This window comes from Leptosomus discolor, chromosome 1 (assembly GCF_034619465.1).
Source record: "Leptosomus discolor isolate bLepDis1 chromosome 1, bLepDis1.hap2, whole genome shotgun sequence".
Classification (NCBI taxonomy): domain Eukaryota; kingdom Metazoa; phylum Chordata; class Aves; order Leptosomiformes; family Leptosomidae; genus Leptosomus; species Leptosomus discolor.
Genome location: NC_141391.1, coordinates 214,343,208 through 214,365,312, shown reverse-complemented (window position 1 = coordinate 214,365,312; position 22,105 = coordinate 214,343,208). Strand labels below are relative to the sequence as shown.

Sequence of the window (22,105 nt, the reverse complement as noted above, 5' to 3'; positions counted from 1 at the left end):
TTTTGGCACTTCAGGAGTAAAAAGCTTTGTACTCTGAGTTTAGTCCCACTATTAGTAATTGTTTAACTGGGCAGGTCCCTTGACCGCTTCCTAAACTCTTCCTCTCACGATACAAACAGTACGGCAAACCATCCTGTTTGCTGTGGTTTTCCATCAGAGTGTTTCCTTTGCTAGGAGCGGTCACTGCTCAGGGGCAGCCATGGGAAGGCCCTGCCTGACCTTGAACCAGCTGTGACTGTTTGCATGGGGAAGGATTTGCATAGATGATTTTGCAGCTCTCTGCTTACCTGGGGAGTGCTCGGCTAGGATGGGCACAGCTGCCAAAGTGTGTTTGATTACAAACTTCACTGTTTTTTTTATACTAGTGTCCATAGCCTCACAAGAGACCACTGAATCAAATTCAAAATCATGCCTGCACTCTGTCACTGTTTTGGGGGCTCCTCTTCTGCCCTCTCTGTTCCTGGCAATACGACACAAGCAAAAAGGGACAAGAAATTCTTAAATGTCATTCTGGCTGCTCCTTGGTAGGGACAAGAAGACAGTACTAGGTGAGAAACTAGCTTTTGCAGAAGGCAATCCCACAGTCCACACTGGGTAGTCCATCTGTAGAGTTTCCAGCCCAGACAAAACCATGTGCCTGCTTTTACACAGGCTTTCAGAATCTGCACGAGTACTGGCCCTTTGTGTCTGTCACCAGGATATGGTATTTTTTCCTGTGTCCTCAAGAAATAACCTTGGGAACTTTCCCACCCTGAGGGTCTCACTAGATAAATGGGAGCATGGAGCCAGCTTGGCTTTAATAAGTGTATGAGGTCAATGGCTGGATCTGAGGACGCCTCTCCATCATGTACACTGAATAAAGGGCACATACTCTTCTGTCACATAAACCCAAGTGGAGGTGGGGAAGGGCTCCCCTTTTCCCACAGACCAATTGTTGGAGCAATCACCAGATTTAGGATTTTAGGATACTGCTTAGAAATCCCCTTACTTTTCCCATCTTGATTTAAATATCAAGAATTCTAATTAATGAATATTATTAGAATAAACTAATAATTATATTGGGAATATAAGTCTCAAATGGAATAAATGATCAAATATAAAATAAAGTCTGTATTGCCAATGCTGCTAGCCTACTCCTGTAAAATTCCAGGCCTAAGGTATTCATTAACCAATGATCTGTTAGGACAGGATTTATTATGGTACCCATTGTGTATAATCTTTGAATCATGACCAAAGCAGGTACGAGCCAAGAGCCTACGAGGCAAGGACATGTTCCTTGACCATACATGGTCAATTTGAGGAGTGGTCAAGACTTCCGAATCACGGACCACCTACCCAAATTACACCACCTACTCAAAAGAGAACAATAGAAGACTAGGACAGAGGCTGCGCGCTAATTTGCATCAGAAGCGAGAAAAGAAGAACCAATCATCAAGAGGATGAAACTGAATATGCATTGTATAGACTGAATATGTATGAATTTAATATATAAATATTTGTTGATTGCAGTATGCAGGCGGACATCTTTGGGAAGGATCCCATGTCCCCGGTGCGCACGGTGCGCATCATTAATAAAGGACGACTCTACTTATCTAACTTTGTGTAGAGAAGTTTTTCTTACCACTGCAGATTTGCAACACAATGTCTTTTTATTGCTACAGGCTACAGGACCACATTCACCACTCTCCATTCTGGTGTAGTTAATTGGATAGGAAAATCAATCCCATTCATATCTCTGGAACGTACCTCCAGTAGGCGACATGTTATGAATGTACTTTTTGGCATCTCTTATATTATTTGGAGTAACTGCCACCAGCCGGTCCTGCTGCCAGACCTTTATTCGGTTGGAAAAGCCAATGATATTGAAGTGGTCTTCAGGCCTTAGGTCTTGGAGAATTGTGAAGAGAGCTTCTTTGGTCTAGAAAGAGAAGAGAAGAGAAAACTGTCACTGCTTTAGTGGGCAAGGATTTAATTCTTAAGATGTTTACAGATCTTACAGGTATTTCTATGCTGCTAGTCTGGCTAATGAAGAAAATTAGGATGTCCTTCCTTGTCTCAAGGCCTGATGTCTGTGGTGCCAGGTGCTACGCAAATGTAAGGCAAAAGAACCACTCTTGCCCAAGAGACCTTGCAAATCTGTGAGACACATGTCTAGACCTAACTAAGCTTGAAGTCATGCATGACAATTAGGATAAAAGCTCCCAGTGACTGGGAGAACCATCCTCTAAACTAAGGGATACTGAATAATGTTGATGAATACCAAAAACCTCCCGGAGTTCCTGTAAAGCCCTCTAGACTTGCAGTAAACTGTAAGTGGCATGTAGTTTAAAAGGTCACTTATAAGTTGAAATGTTTCTAAATATGTCAAGGATGCACATGTCATATCATAATTAGGATACTGAGTGTTACATACATACTCCAACGAATAGTTCCAGCAATTCACAAATGTTTAAGCTAATATGTTCAAATGAAGAAGACCCAAAAAGAAGCCCTGACTAGTCATTGCAGATTCTACCTGCTGATCAGTTTTGTCCCAGGCACGTTGTTTTTCCAGCAACATGCCAAAATTACATTGCTCTACTGTTCATCACCCTGTGTAAATATAGGCAAGAGTGAGGAGAGCTAGTATCAAGGCAAGTTCATTGTAAGCGAGGTTAAGGTTCCTGAGTGATAGGAAAGACAGACCACTGAGGAAAAGCCAACAGGAAGAGTGCAGATGTGTCCAGTTCTCCCCAGTGTGACCAGCTTTGATTTAGCAGCCACACAGCTGTGTTCACATGGACACAAACTTCAGCTTAGTAAGACCAGCTGAGAGAAGATGCCCAAAATCAGCCTCTGTCCGTGCAAGCACACCCTATGGATGCAAAACACGTGGGAGGAATACGAGGCAATATCTGTAAGCAGAGGGATCAGCAGCTTCTCAGCTCTGCCCCTCCTTGGCCACCGTTAAGCCTTTCAAATGCCAAGGGAAGATATGCAGGAAATAATACGGTGGACTCATCAGCATTTAAAGGTTTCTCTCATGCGTATCACAGGAATATGTGAAGGGCCTGTCCAGCAAAAATACGAAAGGTAATCAGCAGTGCTGGAAATCACATATTTCTAGGCCTGATGTTGCTATGTAAAGACAGTTCAGAAAGGATCTCAAAAGACTGAACAAGCTGTGTCATCAGTATCCCTCTGGATTCTGCATTGAAGCTGATGATGCAATGATGCAACTGCGAACGAATTACCCACCGCAGTGGAATCTCTAATCCTGCCAGCTGGTGACTTGGCTTCCAGTCCGTCTGTAGTTAAGGGGGATATTTCCCATAGCTTCAGCCATTTTGGAGCCAGGTCTGGAGTCCCTCCCTGCCTGTTTCTGTCCTCTGTATAAACCATTTTACTCCATAGGGATCGCAGGATTCATCCCTCCATTTGCTTAGCTGGAACACCTCTCCGTGTCTCACCACCATGCATTTTATGAATGTTTCATGGATAAGAATACTAAACCAAATGCTGGTGGAAGAGGCTTTTTCAAAGAGAAGGGGTCAACCCCACTATGTTCACATCATGATGTGCCAAAATAAACCTTCAAGAAGAGGAATGCCTGCTCCAAACATGAAGGCTGTTTCCCCAATCTAACAGTCCATAGAGAACTTGCTAAGATGAGCTGAAGAGCAGTTATCTGAAACAGAAGGGAAGGGATTCTGCTCTCTCATCTCCCCTTCTACAATAGCCTTTGTATTGTAGAAATGCATCAGCTGATACATGACATCACCCTTCAGAGGGACCCTCAAACATTCACCGTCCCATTTTACAGAAGTGAAAACTGAGGCACAGGCTACTTCAGTGATGATGTCAAGGCCACAAATGGAGAGCTTTCTAAAACTTGAGGAGTTTCCCCCTCTCGATCCAGTACACCAAACCATCTCTCAGGCACCTAGTGAAGAGAAGGACTCTTGGATTTATTGCATGACAACAGGAGTGGCCCCCTCAAAAAATGCAGGAAGCAGAAAATGAAAACGGAGAAGCTTCTCTCCTGTGTGAGTGCGATCAGGCCTTCATGCCAACCTCTGCTGAAGGAAACTTGGGGCAGGGTGATAAAGCGAGAAACAACGACATCACAACAGCTCCCTGTATGTAACATCCCCCCTCTGCACCCCCACAGGGTAGGCAAGGGAGAGAAACAGAGGTGCCTAGAAGCAACGATTTGGAGGGGAACTCCCCAAATTCATTATCCATATTATAGCTCGATTATAATTAACATCACTTGACCTTTCCCATTACAAAAACCGTCTTTTCAGTTTTTTGCAATTCTGTCAAACTTTTTGACAGAAAACAGCCCTTTTCTCAGAGGGCGTTGTTGAGCCCAAACAGCTCTGTTGTTTCTGAGAACAAAGCAAGAGGAAAAATAATCTTGCTTTGGCCTTCTTGCAGAGACACTGCATCTCACCTTCAGTGTGCTCAGAAATTTGACATTCTCGCCTGTGTTCAGCCGAAAGAAAAGGAAAAGAAAAGGTGCAACAATGCAGAGCAGCAGCGTAGTTTCATGTACACAGCATCCAAGTTAGGCTTGCAGAAGGGGTCAGGAGGGAACTGAACTGAACTTTCCTAGAAAATGCAGCACTTCCTCACACCCTCATATAAGGGCCAAATGTGTAGCAGGGATCATGTCTCTCCCCTCTTCTTTCGTTCTCTCTTTCCTTTTTGTCTCTTATTTTTGTCACAATTAAGTAATTTCTGTGGAGTTTGAGTCAGTTTCTCCCAGGAAAAAGTTCTGTCGTATTTTAATGAACGTGCACAGACAGCCTGGATTCTGGTGTCTCTATCATGAGCTTGCCTCTGCAACTTCAATAAAAAAAACCATTTGAATTTATGTTATATATATATATATATATATATATATATATACACAAAAAAACATATGTACAAGTGTGCATGTGTGCACATGGTTTTGCTCCAAAGCAAACAGAATGAGAGAGGCCATATGGTTCGTTCTCCTGTAGCTTTTACCTCATCCCGAGTAAAATTGAAGGGTGGGATTCAGCTTTCCCAACTCAGTCATCAGAAAGCTGGGCATTGCATCTAATCCCTCTCCGGGCAGGCGAAGACACCTCCAGAGAGTAATCCACCCCATCTGTTTTGGATAGGGTTTAGGATGGGCTGAGTCATTGTCTGGAAGTGCCTGTCTCACAGCATCGCCTCCAAGAGGCTGAGTAGCTCAACTATAGAGAAGGTGGGACTCACCTCAGGACCTAATCCTGCCCAGTCCTGAGCATTATAGTGCTTTCTGGAGCTGAAAGGAGCTGAACTGGCTCTCCACCTCTCCCAGAGTGCTCTGAGTTGCCTGGCTCATCCTATGAGTTTCCGTCTCTCCTCCAGGCCCACAAGGACCTCTAGGTTTATCCTAAAGACTGCAGTCCTCACAGGGTGGTAACACACGCTTTGCTACCAATATTCCTCGCTCATAAATGGGCTGCGAGAGAGACGTGACTTCCCTCCAAAGGGCTGGATATGATTCAGGAGCTGGCAGGCGAAAGCGGCTTTAAATAAGGAGAATATTTTGGTAAAAGCGCACTGCTTGAAGTGCTTAAGTACGCAGCTATGACTGAGTGCTCCTGGTGCGCAGCCCTCTCCTCCAGGCAAGGATTTGCAAAGCTTTTCGTGCAAAGAGTGCCTGGCAGCGGCTGCAGTCGGGACACGGCAGCAAGTTTCTCGTTCTGGCCTTGTAAGGCCACAGCTGGAACTTCTCCTGGCTCCCAGGAGCCAAGGGCTGAGGCTGCCGTGGGATTCCCAAGCCACCGCAGCGAAGGGGTCTTAGCACTTCCACTCCCACCTGGCCCCAGTGAGTCATTGCACTGAAACTCGCAGAAAATTAACCATTTCTTCCCTGGTGAGGGCCAGATCGTTCCTCCACGGCCGTGCATACGACACTGATAATTTCATTTGGGGCATAAGCTGGGCACAGATCTAACCCACTCGCACCGAGGAAGTCCAGTTTAAGGGCTCAGAGCCCTTGTGCCAGGTGAAACACCTCCCCTAATGTGTTTGCCTGGATTAAAGGATTAAAGGAGAGGATGTCAGAAATCAGCAATATAGAATAGATTAAAAAAAAAAAACAAAAACATTTTTGTAAGTTGGGAACGGTTTGTAGCTGTCAGAAACAAGTTTTAAATCAGGATTTAAAAGAGGATAACTCAGTGGAGGAAGATTCCTTTATTTCCCCCAAATTAGCACAGACCAAATTGAGCTGAAAAGTGGAGACTGAATTGCCACTCCAGTGCATTTGAGTCAAGAAGCTGTGCTGGTGAGTGAGCTGTCAGCGCAGCTGGAACCTAGGGCTTGAAACAGCCACCTCCAGGGCTACACAATACCGCTCCCCGAATCTGGAGCAGAAGAGTCATGGTCTACAGTGGAGGACAAGAGAGATGACCATGGCTGCCAGGGAGTCATCACGGTTTTTGTCTGTGCTTCAGAAATTACAAGAAGCTGAAGATGGCCTCACACTGTCTAAGTGACCGATGTGCAGATAGTGTCTTCTCAAGCTTACAAGATCAGAGACAAGCTAGCTCCCAGCCACCACTCTGGTCTTTGTTGTCACCTCCACACCAATCCCTGGACATGCAACACAACTGCTGCTTTTCTGGTTCTTGCTTGCTAAGGGCCCTGCACCGCACCACAGCCAAGATTGTTTGGGCCTGTATGACCCCAGCAACAGCAGGAAGAGCAGGACTTCCTCAGCTACACTCCAGCTTGGCTGTGAATTGTCACCCTGGTACCTGGCCCTCGGGGCTAGCTCTGACAGACCTCACTTTGCTTAAACACTGGTGGAGCAAAGCATGGGAAGAGATGCAGTCCCATGCGAGAGCCAAGAGCCTTCAGCCCTTTCTTGGGTCAAAGAGCTGCCTCAGAGACATCTGGGATGATGTCAGACCATCTGGGTACCTTTTAGGAGGAATCTGAATCCTGATGACATTTCTCCCACAGTCTCTTGGTTGTTTGAGGAGGAGGGTGAGGGCGAAGCCTGGCTACTCTGAAAGCTGTGCAGTTCCAAGGGAGACAATGTGTGGTTGTTAGACGCTGTGGCATTGCCAGACATTGGCCCTGCTATGAAGTAAGAGGGGAATTCAAGCACCTCATTATAATGTGTGTCCTAAGCCCACGTATTCACACTTTCCATTGCCTAGGAGCACTTGTAAGTGCTTCATCCTAGGCTCACATCCTCTGTGCAAGCTTCGTGCCAGCCCATAAGAAAAAAAATGACATAAAAAGACTTTCAGTTCATGCTGAATCCAACTCTATATGGATAGTGGGTCTCTGCAGCACTGCAGTGTAACTCAGCCTCTCTTAGAAAGAGCTCCCAGATGCAGAGGGAGCTCTCCCAGCACCCACCCTGCCAGTGCCTCTGAGATCACTTGGCAACCCTTGGCTGCACCCTGCACGCCCAAACACAGCTGCCGTCTGCCCTCGCAACGGCTGGGCAGTGAGGCATCGACACCAGTGATGCAGCCCCTTCCCAGCTTCAGCCAGCACCAGGGAACTGTGTGGGCTAGAGATCAGTCAGTCTAAAGAGCACGGCTGGCAGCGAGGAAAGCATTCACAACCAAAGCCTTTGGAAAGCAGTACCCATCAGCTGAAAGAGGTGCACGAGAACAGGCTGCAGATAGCAGGCATGGGACCATCTGCAACCATAGGCTGAAGGAAGCCACAACTAGAAGACAAAATTTCAATAGCCTTTACTTTGGCCTTCCAGATTCCCTGTGAGAGACCATATTTAACAAGAAAGGAGTTAAGGCACAAGATGTAAGCTCAAGGGGAATTAGGAACCCATAGCTTTGTCCAGGAACTTGCTTGAGAGTGCAACAGTGCAGAGAAGGGCTCAGAAACTAGATCTCCTACAGCAAGGAGAAAAGTACAAGTAAATATGTTGTTTGGCAAAACACTGCAAGGAAGCACAGGCAGAAAAAACAGAAGAGCTCCTTCTTCCCCTTCAATATCCTCTATGCTTTGATTCATATCTTTCCCTTTCCAAACATGCACAGGCAGCTGATAAAAAGGCCCAGAGCTGGCTTTTCCAAGCTACAACAGCCTTATCTGGTCAAACCTCCCCATAGTCTGTCAGAGGGATTAATACTGTGTCTTAAGGAAAGGCTGGCATCAAAGTCGCACCTGAAGTGGCACTGTTGAGATCAGACAAGGTGCTGCCATAGACTTGGGTTGGGATCCAGTAGCCAAGGGAAAGGCAGTGTGAGCACCCATGCCATTTTACAAGGAAGGAGCTGAGGTACAGAGAGAGCAAAGGTTTGGGCAGTGCCATTCCTGCTGAGATTTGCAGCCACATCTTGTGAATTTTGCTTTCCTCTATGTCCCAGTTTCCTTTCTGCCCACATAATGCACATCACATGCCAGTTGCTAGCAACAGGGACTTTTGTACCAAAAATGGGGTTTAACCCAGAAGCATATCCTTGGATTTTTTTACCTTCCTCCTTCCCCCTCTCGGGGAGGACAATCTGCCCTTTCTTCCTCTGCAGGGTGCGTCGTGCAGTTCAGGGACTGCAGCTCACCCGCTCCCTGTCAATGTATCTTTGTGCTTTCTTCCTCGCAGACACTGACTGCGTAACCGAGGAAAACTCCTTCACAATTCTGGACAACAAGCGTTTTGTTTTACACTAACACTGGCCTGTGACGGGAGGGAGTTTGGTTGTAGAGCTCAGGACAATAAAGTTCTGTCTCCAGTCCATGGTCTACTCTCTCCTGCCTGAACATCACGGATCCCTTGCTAGCAACTTGAACGTTGCTGACTCCCTACATGGCCTTAGAAAACGTTGCTTTGTAGTTTCCTGGTCTGCAAAAGAAATGCTACATCATTTAAAGCAACTGTTTCTATTCCCTCTTCTTAAAAAGATTTTCCACTTACCATTGAGTAAATCACTTAGCTCCACATTCACCCAGGGCATTTGAGCACTAGATTTCTGCTCAGTGGAAGATAGAACTGTCTTCAAGCATGCGCACAAGTTTAGCTATCAGTTGGGGTAACTCACTTCTCTAGCACCCAACAGCATGGTGAGATAAACATGAAAAACCGAACGATGATCTGATTTCTCAGGAACTGGAGTTTCAAGTGCCCAGCGTGCAGAGTAGATGCTCAGTCTTTGCAATCTCATTGCGGTGTTGAGGATATAAATAAATGCCTGTGCAAAGTTTTAAGGAGGCCACCTCTTATCAGCACCAAGCATCACTACTTCCAGCATTTATCAACAGTGCAGTATGGGTTACATTTGGAGCAGTAAACTTTTCTGTAGAATAAGTCAAAAAGGGAAGAGTTTAAAGGCTGCCCCACAGTGCCATACTGAAATAATCCCACTGGAAACAAGGGGGCTACCTGGGCAGACAGCCAGACTGACACAGCAGTGTATGAAGGCCACATTCTTGTCTTGTGCTTAGCTCATTTTAAGTGGGATCACATCCCATAACATGCCAGTCAGACACCCAAACCCCCGCCCTGTCAGCATGACAAACAGTTTCCATGGAGCTAGCAGCAAAAAGGTCAATGCCAAGGGAAAAGTGCCCCATGCCCTCAATGCAGAGCTTGACATCTCTCCCTCCGCCCGTCCTCAGAAGATGTAGTTACTCCCAGCGCATGAAAATTGTTTCAACAACTCGGGACTTTCATTCTCTCTCACACAGATCAGCTGCTGACACAGTGCTGGGGAGAGCTGACATGCCCAAGAGGCTGTCCACTGCTCATCCCCTCGATTTCAGCAACCATTAGCTACTGTGGTATGTAGCAGGGGTTGGGCTGAGACGTGAATTGCTATGCTTTCCATGTTGATTAGCCTCCATTCCTTATCACGTAGACACTCTCTCAGAGATTGCACCATTCCTGCTGAAGGAAGAGGAGTTATTTTTCCATGAAAAGGAGTGCTGTACTTCCACACAGATGAAGTATCTGTTACCCTTCTGCAGAGGCTGTGACTCTGCAGCCACCTCCTCTCATAGCCCTGGCCTGTTTTACTTGAACTGTGGTACCTTTTACTTTCAGATGCAGCTTCCCCATTTTCATCTCCAGTGCATGAGGGATGGTGACGATGGTTGGTTGGGGTTTTTTTGCTCAGGGTTAGCATTGAGCAATACAAGAGCACTAAGTTGTTCTCTAAAAAAAGCAAACTTGCCTGTTTTCCCGCCTGAGAGTCTGCCACAGGGCCCTCACAGTCCTCCAACACCTGCTGCCCTTCCCATTTTCCCCAAATCCCCTCAGCGTCTCCAGGATCCCCACTCCCTCATGCACATCCCTGCCTCCAGCCCTTCCCATGCCCATTCCATCCCAAGCCACTGCCTCAGATAGGAGCACAGGCCAAGTCTTTACCCAAAACTTCTCTGCAGAGAAGGAACAGATCTTTTGGAGAAGATGAAGTCACTGCATCAGGGGTAACTCTCCAAGCAAAAGCTCTCATGACACAGGTAGTATCATATCCCTTGTTCCTAAGGGACCTCAAATTACATCATGTGGACCTCAGAGCCAGAACTGCCTGTAAACACTGTTTGATGACTTCATACGGTAACATAACATGGAAGACCTCACTCCAGCAGGCTGCCACACAAAGTCCCACGAGCACTTCTGAGCTTCAACTGCTCTTCACAGTTAGAAACAGACTGTCCCAGTTGAGCAATGTGTAGCACACACCCTGTATCAGAGTGAAGGGGTGTTTACTTGGAAATAGCAGTGTTGTTACAAGCACTAGTTAGACTAATAGCTTAAGTCTAGGCAAAGATCAGGTGTCTTTTAGACTTGGGGGATCTTGTACAGCCGTAAGCCCAGCCGTGGGTTTGCCAGCTAAACTGACAAGCCTCTGCAAAGAGACAAGCACAGACAAAGAAAAGAACCTACCTAAGTTCACATAACTGATAAACGATGAAAACATGACTAGAAGCCAGGTCTGGCTTCCAGGTATTGCTCCAGCAACTGGAAAAACACAATTCCAGCTTGGAAAGGACTATTAAAGAAGCCCAAATCTATAGCTTCATAGACTTGCATGTGTATGCCAGGGCCTTGAGCATATTAACAGGCTTTCATGGCTCTGACCAGCCCCTCCTGGGGCTTCCACCCACACTCCTGCCCATTTAAGCTCCAGCCTGGGCCCCTTAGTCCCAGTTTGAGCCTCAGACCAAGAGCTGTGCTGTAGCTATCTCTAGGTTTGTCACAGCTATGCCTGGTCATAGCCCCCAATGACTCTGATCCATAGACTGGCTTCCCAGCTTGATTTAGCCCCTTTCTTTTCACTATGGACTTGTCTGGTGATCACTGGTCTGTGTCTGCCACTTCAGTAGCACCTGTTTTCAGTTCATCCTTTGCCGAATTCAGCAACCTGCCTGTCTGCCCTGGTGACCTCTTCAAAGTGGGTTTCACAGCAGTCCCCCAGACAGAGTCCAACACCCCCAGCACCAAGGCCCTTTGGCAGAGACTGTGGGCACATTTCATTAAAGCAACACCAGATTTTGAAGTTCTGAAATGCTCTTCTGAGCCGTAGCAGAAATGAAAACAGGTAATGGCAACAGGGAGATCAGCAGCCACTGGACGCCAGAAAAGACCTTTCAGGTCTGTGAAGATGCTCAGGGGGCTGGAGCACCTCCTCTGTGAGGACAGGCTGAGAGAGTTGGGCTTGTTCAGCCTGGAGAAGAGAAGCCTCTGGGGAGACCTTATAGCAGCCTTCCAGTGCTGAAAGGGGGCTGCAGGAAAGGTGGGGAGGGACTTTTTACAAGGACCTGCAGTGACAGGATGAGGGGTAATGATTGGAAGCTGGGAGAGGGCAGGTTTAGACTAGACACAAGGAAGAAGTTCTTCACCCTGAGGGTGGTGAGACACTGGCACAGGTTGCCTAAGGAAGTTGTGGATGCTCCATCCCTGGCAGTGTTCAAGACCAGGTTGGATGGAGCCTTGAGCAACCTGGTCTAGTGGGAGATGCCCCTGTCATGACAGGGGGGTCAGAACTAGATGATCTTTAATGTCCCTTCCAACTCAAACTGCTCTGTGATTCTACGATTCTATGACTGAGGTGACACAGCTGTTGTGTATTCCCAAGTAGGAGGCAGCTGCATGAAGCTATGAGTGCTGAAGACACTGCATACAATTCTCTTTTCACTCGGGCTGTTGTTTTCCAATAGAAACGGAAAAGCTGACACACCTTTCCTCTCCACAGTAGCTTTAAACTCACTAAAGGCTGCAATTAGATTTAGCATTTTTTCCAAAGTCCCCTGGTGATTTAAGGTAGTTCTCCTGGGCAGCGGCCGTTATTTGGATTAGTAGTCATCAGCCAGCTCTGCAGCAACTAGCAGAAGTCAGTGGAGTTTGAAATAAGAACATTGAGTGTTCAGGTGCTTATCTGCTCTCTTACCACCCTGAAACTACTCAGAGTCTGTGTGCTAAGGCACAGAGGTTTAGCAACATGTGTATATAAGGCATGTATATATTCCATCAAGGGTACCGACAGTGTACCTTGGATGGATGCAGGCAAATAAAGTGGAACACTTGCAAATATGCAGCAAGTCCCAGATTCAGTTGAGTTCCTCCTAGAGCAATTAACCTCAAAGAAAATTACAGTCTGGCACACTACCGTTGACAAGTTGCCAGGCTTGTGGTGTAGCCAACTGTTTAACTGAGTGTGTGGGCATTTATTGCCTGTGGGAAAGGTAAGGTGAAATGAATCTGTGGTTGAAACAACTACATTTTACCGCATGTCTGCAAAGTATCTGCAAATCCATCCTCTTGTGGTCACATTCATAGCTCGGAACATGCTTGTTCTATAACACTGAATTGCAGACCGATAAAGGTCCTTTTTCACCGTGTTTAGTGAAGCTGGGGATAATCATAGTAATCGCAAGCTGGTGAACTCCGAACCGGCCTCTCTTTTGCCTAGTTACACCAATGTAAAACTGCTATGTCCCCCTCAACCTGTCCAAAGGTACCATAAAAATCAGCAGGTCAGTCTGCTCGAAGGGCGAATCCTTTTGCTTCCTAGTAAACCTTGCAAATGTAACTTGTTCGTCAGTCTCTTCTGGCTCCTCTTAAAAGTAACTATTCCGCACAGAGCTTGCCATCTCTTTGCAAATTAAGGAATAAAGCTCATGAGGACAGAAACAGTATTCTCCTTGCCAGTGGGACAGCAGTAATGACGTGCAAAGTCTTGAACACAGGAAACACTTTTTTATCACGATGCTCAAGAGTTTTCTCTTCCTGACCTTTACCTCCCTGCCAGCGATAGAGGGTGAATGTCACGAAGGCCCAGATCCTCAGTGGAGGTGGACTGCTGTAACACAGTTGAGCCTGCTAGACATCACCAGAGTTCAGAGGCTGTGAAAAATGCAAGAGGAATATGTAGGTTAGCTGATCTTCCCCACAAAGCTAATATATGTCTCAGTGATGTGAGAGAAATGTCTCAAGGGTCTTCGTGATTTTATTTCAGCTGATCAAGCACTCTCACTATGTATGTTGTAACTGGGTCTGGACATCTTGTTGCTTCAAAGACTGAGATATCTTAGGAAGAAAGGATGGCATGAACAGATAAAAATTAATGTAGGAAAAGGAAAGCCTTGCGAAAAGAAAAGAAGAAACAACTCACAATTAGATTGTGGGAACTGCAGGATGCATGAAATCCTGACCCCATTTGAGTCACTTTGCCATTAGCTTCATGAAAGCGGTTGAGCGAAGAGTACAAAATCTCCTCGAGTTACTACAGAAAAGCGTGCACAGCTCATGTCTCTCATCCTTGCTTATACAACCCTAAAAACTGTCCTTTGTCATAGTTACCACAGCTGACCTGCAAGAGCACTCTTTACAAGTGCTGACCATATTTTTAGCTGATCTTGCATGTGACTCAGTAGAGAGAAATGAGGAAAGGCAGCTCCATGGGAATTCCCAGCTCTCTGCACACCACCATAGATCACCACAGCTGCAAGAGTCCTAGCGAAAAGAAAAGCAGGCATTTCCTCTGCTCAGATGTAACCTGCCACCAGGGGACGTGTCTGTAATTCAACAAACATCTTAATAACAACAACAATTAGGTAAAAAGTCCACAGAGCAGACATGGGTTAGGGCTGTGACTGATCACACTTTCTTAGTGTACCAAAAGAGGCATATAATACAGCCGGTCCTAGATTTTGGTCTTTCCTTGACTAACCTGTGTGGGTTTTGTATGATTTAGGTCACAATTCCAAGAAGTTCTGTTTTCTGGAGCAGTTGAAATCAGAGGAAGATAAGTGCTTCCTGCACATAGCACTCCTCCATAACACACTGGTGGTTCTCCACTAAAAAAGTACACCTGATAACAGGGCAAAAAATTTGGTATACCCTCAACAAAGGTTCTGGCTAGACATGTCTCTCACTTCAGGCTCAAGAGGCACCTATTTGTAGCTAATTAGCCTGAGATTCCTATATATTTAGCAGTAGGAGCTGGCTAGGCTATGAAGTAGACCTTCGAGGGTTAATCCCTGGCCATGTTGTTTCTAGTAAGTATATGAAAAAGAAACACTAATAAGCTCAGGAGGAGAATAAAAGCTTTCACAGTACAAGGTTAATCTGCTGACCCTAGGCACTACTTGCGCAGCTCACACTAGCACCAAAGCCCTTCAGAGTCTTAATCTCCCTGGTTCAACGCTGTGACTGACTGCTTTCAGCATGCAGGACTGGGTGCATTTGTCCAGTATCTGTTTACTCTGCTAGGCAAGGCAGATGTTTTTCAGTAGAAGGATAACAGAAAACCAAGAGCCAGGCTCTGTCCACAGGAATTTGCAAAGTTTCAGAGGCATCTTCATTCAAGACCTCATTCGGCACAGTACTAGGTATGTTTGTTAACAACTCTTTGCTACACCAGTCGCTGGGGAAGATAATTAGGAGCCACAAAAGTCATACTCCACTTTAGCTCACAGTAGAGATAATTTTATTTAAGATGAGACACAGCTTCTAAACTAAGATTTTTGATCACCATTGAAACCAGAGAGTAAAGTTTTTAGCAGAGAGAGAAAGGCATCTATACCCACAATGTCCTCATTCAAAGACAGAGAACTGTCAGCGAATGACCATGGTCTGTGTTGGTCAAGGATATTTGGGTTAGGATTGGTGGCCAAGGAAAAAAAAAAAAAGGCTCTCAAATAACCACACTTTGCAGAAATATCAACATGTTCCAGGCAGGCAACCAAGGAGCCTGAATGGACTAATTAGAGCTCCTTAACTGGTCAAGATACAAGTCCAAGCCGTCGGCCCTTAGTCATTCTAGTAGAGTTACAACGTCACATCATCTGTACAAGCTGAAACTGTCCCATATTGGTGTGAACCAATTGTCACTTTCCACTGTCGTTAGCTCGGCCATGGTAAGAAAGCAGAAGGTAAAGATGTGGCCATCCAACAGAGAGGAGCCAACTAACTTCTCCATATTTTATGCCTGTGGGGCAAGTCTTCAAATAGAAGGAAACAATACTATCCCTACCAGGACTTTTCTTCTTTTCTACACAGATATATAAGATTGAAACTGTACTTACCTCTCCAGTCTGAGTGCAGACCTGAGATAAAACTGTCAAATCATTCAGAATAGAGTTGGAGTCTTATTTTATCTCTGCTTCTAGTTTAGACCGATAATACTGTGCTGGGAGAGAGAGTATATGTACCTAGGCAGAGACTGCCGTTTAGACTGATAACACCGTGCTGAGAGAAACAGTATATTCCCCCAGGCACCGTACCCTTCCAAGCCAACTACTTGGCTCCTGAACTGGAGATGATTTCCATCTGTCCAGCTCAGAGAACTGAAGAAGCAAAAGCATTTAGGCACCAGCCTGAACCCTCCATGTCAAAGGTCCATTTAAGCATTGGTGATGTGCCCTTCAACTTCGTATGTTGGCTCATGTCAAGATCTGTGCCCTGGAAAAAATGTCTGAGATTTGTGCTGAAAGACTCAGATTTTCAGATAGGACTAATTGACCTTTCTTTCAACAGAACCTATCGAGTTATATATTGCTAAGGGTTTTGCCAAGGTAATTTAAAGACAGCAGTATCTTTTCTCTGCTGTTAAGCTGGCTACAATGGTCTGCTGAATGCATTTTGCTATGAATTCTCCCTCTTCTCTCTCTCTTCAAACTGCCAAGAACAGAACAGAACAGAACTGCCCAACAATCCTAGCTGCAGCATCCTAGCTCACTTTTGATGGCACTGACCTTTTTTACAGAGTGGTGAAGTCCTCTGCCCTTCTTGTTCCCATCCCATTCCTGCTAACATGATAATTACTCACTGCAGGTAAGTCACCTCACTTTCTTCAGAGCCTCCTCTCACCTCAGACATAGTAAACATTTTGCAGAAGAAGCCATCTGGTGAGACAAAGTCTGAACCAAGCTCTCTGCAACCTTACAGCGAACCAGTCTATAGTAAATGCTAGAACCTCACCTGTTTCAGTTTCGTTCCCACCATGGAAGCACTGCTGTCGAGCACAAACACAACGTTCTTTGGCAATGGAGGAAGATCTGTGGGGGCGAAGTAGTGCACGAAATACCCATTAAGAATCTGTGGAAGAGCAAGGAAGTCAGGAATCAAAGATAGATCATGATGCAATGTTTGACACACGTCATTTTATGGGTTAATTGGTCAGGCACACCTGATTCAGTGTGTCTACATTGGAGGATATGAGTGTTTCTTGGTATCCCTCTTAATCCTAGTCCCCTGTTTATCCAGACTGGGGGAGTCTACTGGAGCTCTCGACGTCTCCTTCCATGGTGGACACTGGGATTTCCTTCCAAATGCAGTGAGGATATAATGTATGTACCCAGGGATCAGAACCACAACATGCATTTGGGGCACTGGCATTGTATCTATACAGCCAGTATACTGAGGAACTGAAAAGCAGATACAAAAAAGAAACCAAATGAAATAGGTACTTGTGGTTTTTAAGTCCATCTTATGGCTGCCAAATGACTGGTGTTATTTTGGATAGTTCTTACAAGATGGGGAAGTAGGCTTCACTTGGAAAACATTTTCTAGGACATTTGGAGCATGCAAGACAATTGAACTATCTCAGGTATAGTTAATAAACCAGAAAAATCGTCACGTGTACAGTACCTGAACATCCCCAACACTCAGTTCCCTATTGACGTCATATCTAATTATGAAGTCTCCCAAAATGCCATTTCGGGCAATCCTGGTTTGCTCAACAACACTGGGATTGAATGTAACTTTAGCTAAGGTTTTGGTATGTCCAACTACAGTAGAAGGAGGAGGAGAAACATCACCTGTTGAGACAAAACCCACAATATTACAAGGTTTTCCCGTTGTTTTACAGATGTCTGAGCACAGCACATACAGCATTACCATGGAGTCAGGTCAACCAGCACAGTTACATACTGAGATTAAAGATTCAGCTCACCAGTGATAAAATAAGAACTTAATAACCCCTCCCTTTCTAAACTGAAACCAACATTGCTGTCAGGGATATAAATATTTGGGCAAAATTCCTGTGTTCACTTCTATTTGGAGGGCACTGAACTCAAAGGCCAGATATTCTCTGTATGACTGTTAATTTCTTTCTGTAAATAATGAACACACAACTTCAGACATGTATGTGGTATTCATTCCATCCAGCTCCAGACATCTAGAATGCAGATCCTATACCTGAGATGATTCTGCCAGTCAATGCAAGTGTGATTCATTTGACCTGTTTAAACATGTCCTCTAAGATTAGATGAATCGCACTGCAGATTTCTCCCTATTGATTATAAAGAATTCTTGAGGTGACTTGTTCAGATATACTGTAGGCATGTGAGGTGGGATTGATCTGATTAATTGACTGCTGTATCTGACAAGCGTCTTATGTGTAATGTCTACATCTGAACAAGTCATCTTAGCTGCCTTTATGTTCAGCAAAGAGCCGTCAGTACAGTTGCTGCAATGTCAGTCTTACTCATTGAGACAAAAATCCAACACTTGCTGGTGCAGTCATGCAAACTGTGTCCCTGAGATGTAACTCACCGTAATCTCCTACAGCCGTTCCTGAGTCAATGAAGAGAGATGTGCCTTTCGGAGGGCATTTCAGAGAAAGACGATAATTTAGGTCTGAGTCACCCTGAAGGAACCTCTGCTTGTCTTGTTAACTGTGTTCATTTTCTAAAGTTCAGGGATATGGAGATTCCTTTTTGTCTCTGTGTGGCCAAAATCCCACCTTATTTTCTTTTGATATACCAGCTGTTCATTCCCTCTGAACTCTATAAGGACCCTTACATGAGACTGACCAAAGGTCAGATTTGGCCTTGAACTTCCCCAGATTTTGAGGACTTATCCTATGCTAGCTATTGAAAGCATCAAATAGATTCTCAGATGATGTTCTTCTTGGGTGCTTCAGCTCTCACAGCGATTGTTCCAATACTCCTCTGTGGCACAGAAGTTCCATTATATTTGCTCACGCGCTGATTAAAATTGGTGGGAACGAGCTGCTTAATTATACTGTGTGTTGGGGTCTCAAATCTTTGCCAAAAATGGCCCAGGAAGTCTGTGGTATGGCAGGGAAACGAAAAGCTGTGTGAGATTCAGTTCCAGTTTGAGTGTTCACCATGCAAGTACCTACATCTGAGCTTATTTTCTAGACTCCCATTATGCTCAATGGAGATCAGGTCGAGAGTGTCAGGGGAGATGAGGGTATGATACATCTGGCCAGACGTAGACGTCTGGTTAAGGATAATTTTAATTATGTGCTATACCCTATTAACAATATGGATCACGATGACAATGTGCAGGCAGTCTTGGAAAGCTCCTCTCCAGGGTTTCCTATAACACTGTCTATGTGAGGAGGAGTGGCACTTCTCCACCTTTGTAAAGTGTTTTGAGCAGCATTAGAGGAATACAACGTGACGTATGTAACATCGAATGCAATCCACCACACATCCAGATCCCACAGTGATTTACAGAATTGGATATGATTATGCCCATCTAACAAGTAGGAAAGCGGAGGCATGGAGTGGTTACCTGACTCACATCACTTCCCACAGGTCAAAGTCCACAGAAATGCTGGGACTTGGGTTCTTGTGGGTTTATAAAATGATTAGCCAAAGCTGTGATGTTTGTTCTAAAGTGCTATGTGTAATCTAGACTCCTCTAGGCAGAGGCATGAACGTGAGAGTCATAAGTCAATAGCACTCTAGGATGTTACTTTCATATTGATTTGGTTTTACTTTTACAGCTGTCCTGCGAGTCCACTTGAACAGACAAGGCACAAGACCATACTATTAAGGCAGGGAAGATTTTCCTCACAGGTCAAGTATATGCGCAAATAAATTGTAGTTGGAGGACCTGAAATGTGAAACAAACTCATTGGCAAAAGTCTCAATCAAAGGAGTTTGAATGATAGATATTACTCAATTTCAGTAAAGTCAAGAACTGACTCTTTATCGTGGCTTCTCTGACTGTGCCAATTCCAATCCATAATCCATCCATCCTGACAGAAACAGAAAGAGAGGTCCCAGTCCATAAACTGAAATCACTTAAGGACACTAGTGTCAGATCTTAGAGGGGGCTTACAAATTTATTACCCAGAGCTTTGACATTTATTGTAAAATCTGTGTACAGTTCAGATTTCCCCTGGCAAAGAAAAGTCATAAATCGATAGATATATAAGATTTTACCTCCGTCTTGATTTGGTTTTACTTTTATAGCTGCCCTCTGATCTGATGAATCAACAGATGTAATATGTTTTTAAAACACAGTGCAGCAGATTTGCTTGTATTGGACTTCCTGGATTTTCCATCTGTCTTCTATCACTTCCAAGATCTCATTTAACTGCCAGTTCATCTGGGAAATGCCCAGAATTCATAGAAATGGCTTAACAGTTTGTTTATATTTTCTGATCTATTTGAGGGTTTCACATTACTTCTCCTCAACTGCTGAAAAGCAACCATTGTCGTCCAGTAGGCTGCCTGGCCGTGTCACATCAGGGTTAGTGAAAGTCATTCTCACACTGGAAACAGAAGCTCCCTCCTTATACCTACTGCACATATACATCTGTGGCTGTGGCCTTTGGACTTCACTTCTGTGTTTCTCTGCCATAAGTACATTGATGGCTGAGCACAATATGCTGGGCACCACAACAGCATGAGTTCCAGTCTTTTTATGGACTCTGACCATCTGAAATTAGCTGGGTTAGGTAGCCATGCCTCAGTTTCCCCACCCGTTAAATGGACGTAATGATATGTATCCAGTTTTGTTAAAGCACCGTGGAATCTAGATTGCATTCCTCTGTTACTTCTCAAAACACTCTCTGGAGGCGAGAATTGTCAACCCGTATAACACAGACAGTGCTTTAGGAACCTCTGGAGAAGAGGTTTCCAAGGCTGCCTCACATAGCCATTGTCAGTGACAGGAATAGCCGGGGAAGATCTCCTGTCTTCTTCATAGTCACTCATCTCCCATCTCCAGGACAGAGATTAAAACCAAAAAATGTTCTGATAGAAAAGGTCCAAAATAACTTTTTTTTTTTTTTTCCCCTGGAATAATAGAAATCAGATCTGGAAGGCAGATTATCTAATTCATCCCATGTTCCCAGACTGAGTTCCTTCCTATTTGGTTTTATGACATGGCCTGGAAACACCCCAGACCTCCAGTAATGGAAACTCAGTACCTGCCCTTGCCAGTCCTTTCCAGAGCTTCAATTTTTAACTGTTAGACATTTTCAATGTCTAATTTACATTTTTCTTTCTGGATTGTAATCCCATGACTTCTTGTTCTTTCTACTATTGACACAGAAAGCACAGTATTCCTTTCCTCCTTGCAGCAGCCTTTTGTATATCTCAATATGATGTCTTCCCCTAGGTTTCTTCCTTTAGGCAGCACTTGATATCTGGATCACAATTACTCTCTCTGTTTATTGGCCCAGTTCTTTTCAAACAAGTGGAGAGAGAAAAATCTGTGAGATATTGCAGAGCACAGAGCATGGATGAGCTCCAAAGACTTGAGCTGGTCTGTGCTCACACTGAGGTAGTTAATAGGGCCTTTAGACAAATTTTCCACCAAATTCAGCTAAAGAAGTAAACAGAGCAGGAAAAAGCATTTTTCATATGAAACTCTAGTCCTCACATGATGAACAGTTAAACCTAAATTATTCTGGAGACTGGCAGAGTTGGGATCAGAGCTCGAATGCAAAGTTCATCCTCTGCTAACTCGTGGAATCTTCTAGACAGCTGTGATAAGAAATAAAAATCTTTCTGAGACCTGTGACTTTGAAGACAAATAGTCGTTCTCAAGCAGCCTAGTGTCTCCCTGCCCAAGTTCATGACTAGTTCTCACACCACGGTGCCGGAGGAAAAGAATGAGGACAATCATCCCTGAAGATTCTGGGTAGGATATCATTCAGAAAATCACTCCATTCCAAGGTCACCAGAGAAGGCCAGGATCATCGGCCACAATATCTCCTGTTTTGAGGTCTGTATGTGACTGAAGACAACACCTACATGTGCCAAAAGATCACTTTCCAAAACTCATGTGCCTAATGTCTTCCTTTGGGAAAAATACAGCTCCCAGTCGGACCTGTGTGCACAGGAGTCACTGACAAAGGAAATATCCTGGAAACACCTGTCATCACATTGTCTCTGCTCCATATTCAGAGAGGATGCACTCAGGACTTTTCAAGAGACTCTATCTATAGCAAAGTACAGCTTTACTTTTCATAAATCATTGGAAGTTTGTGGAACCACGTCCAATCTTTGTATCTTGGGCCTCTACAGCCAAAACCAGGCAAAATCGGACTCTACTTCTTCTGCTCCTACTGCTGGGATTTCTGTGCTGTTTTAGAAATGGGAAAAAAAAATGTCCTTCACTTTTTCTCATCAAGGAACATCTTCTGTCTATAGGTCTTTAAGTTTTATCTCTTCTGTTCATCACAGATTGTATGGATACCAGCAGTTCGGCTGGAGTCAAAAGTGCAAATCCTGAATGACCATTAAATAGAGAAATTGTTTTTTACACTATGCTTCTTTCATGGTACGTTGGTTCTATGAATAGCGCGTAGAAAGCTGCACAAATGTAAGAGGATTGGTCCACGAAATAAAGGCAGATCAGCCATTCCTCTACTTTTGGTCATCTAAACTATGGCTACTATTTTCTTCA

General features: G+C 44.7%; 1 protein-coding gene across 1 annotated transcript in view; it reads right to left on the bottom strand.

The window, feature by feature from the left end:
* The window catches only part of ITIH5 (inter-alpha-trypsin inhibitor heavy chain 5), a 49,130-nt gene that overhangs the window by 11,182 nt on the left and 15,843 nt on the right, over positions 1-22,105 (bottom strand). Inside the window, exons 6-8 of the mRNA XM_086462472.1 lie at positions 17,078-17,247; positions 16,409-16,525; positions 1,747-1,918 (exon numbers count right to left, since the gene is read on the bottom strand). Of these exons, the coding sequence (XP_086318598.1) occupies positions 1,747-1,918; positions 16,409-16,525; positions 17,078-17,247 (459 nt within the window). The remainder of the gene's footprint in view (positions 1-1,746; positions 1,919-16,408; positions 16,526-17,077; positions 17,248-22,105) is intronic.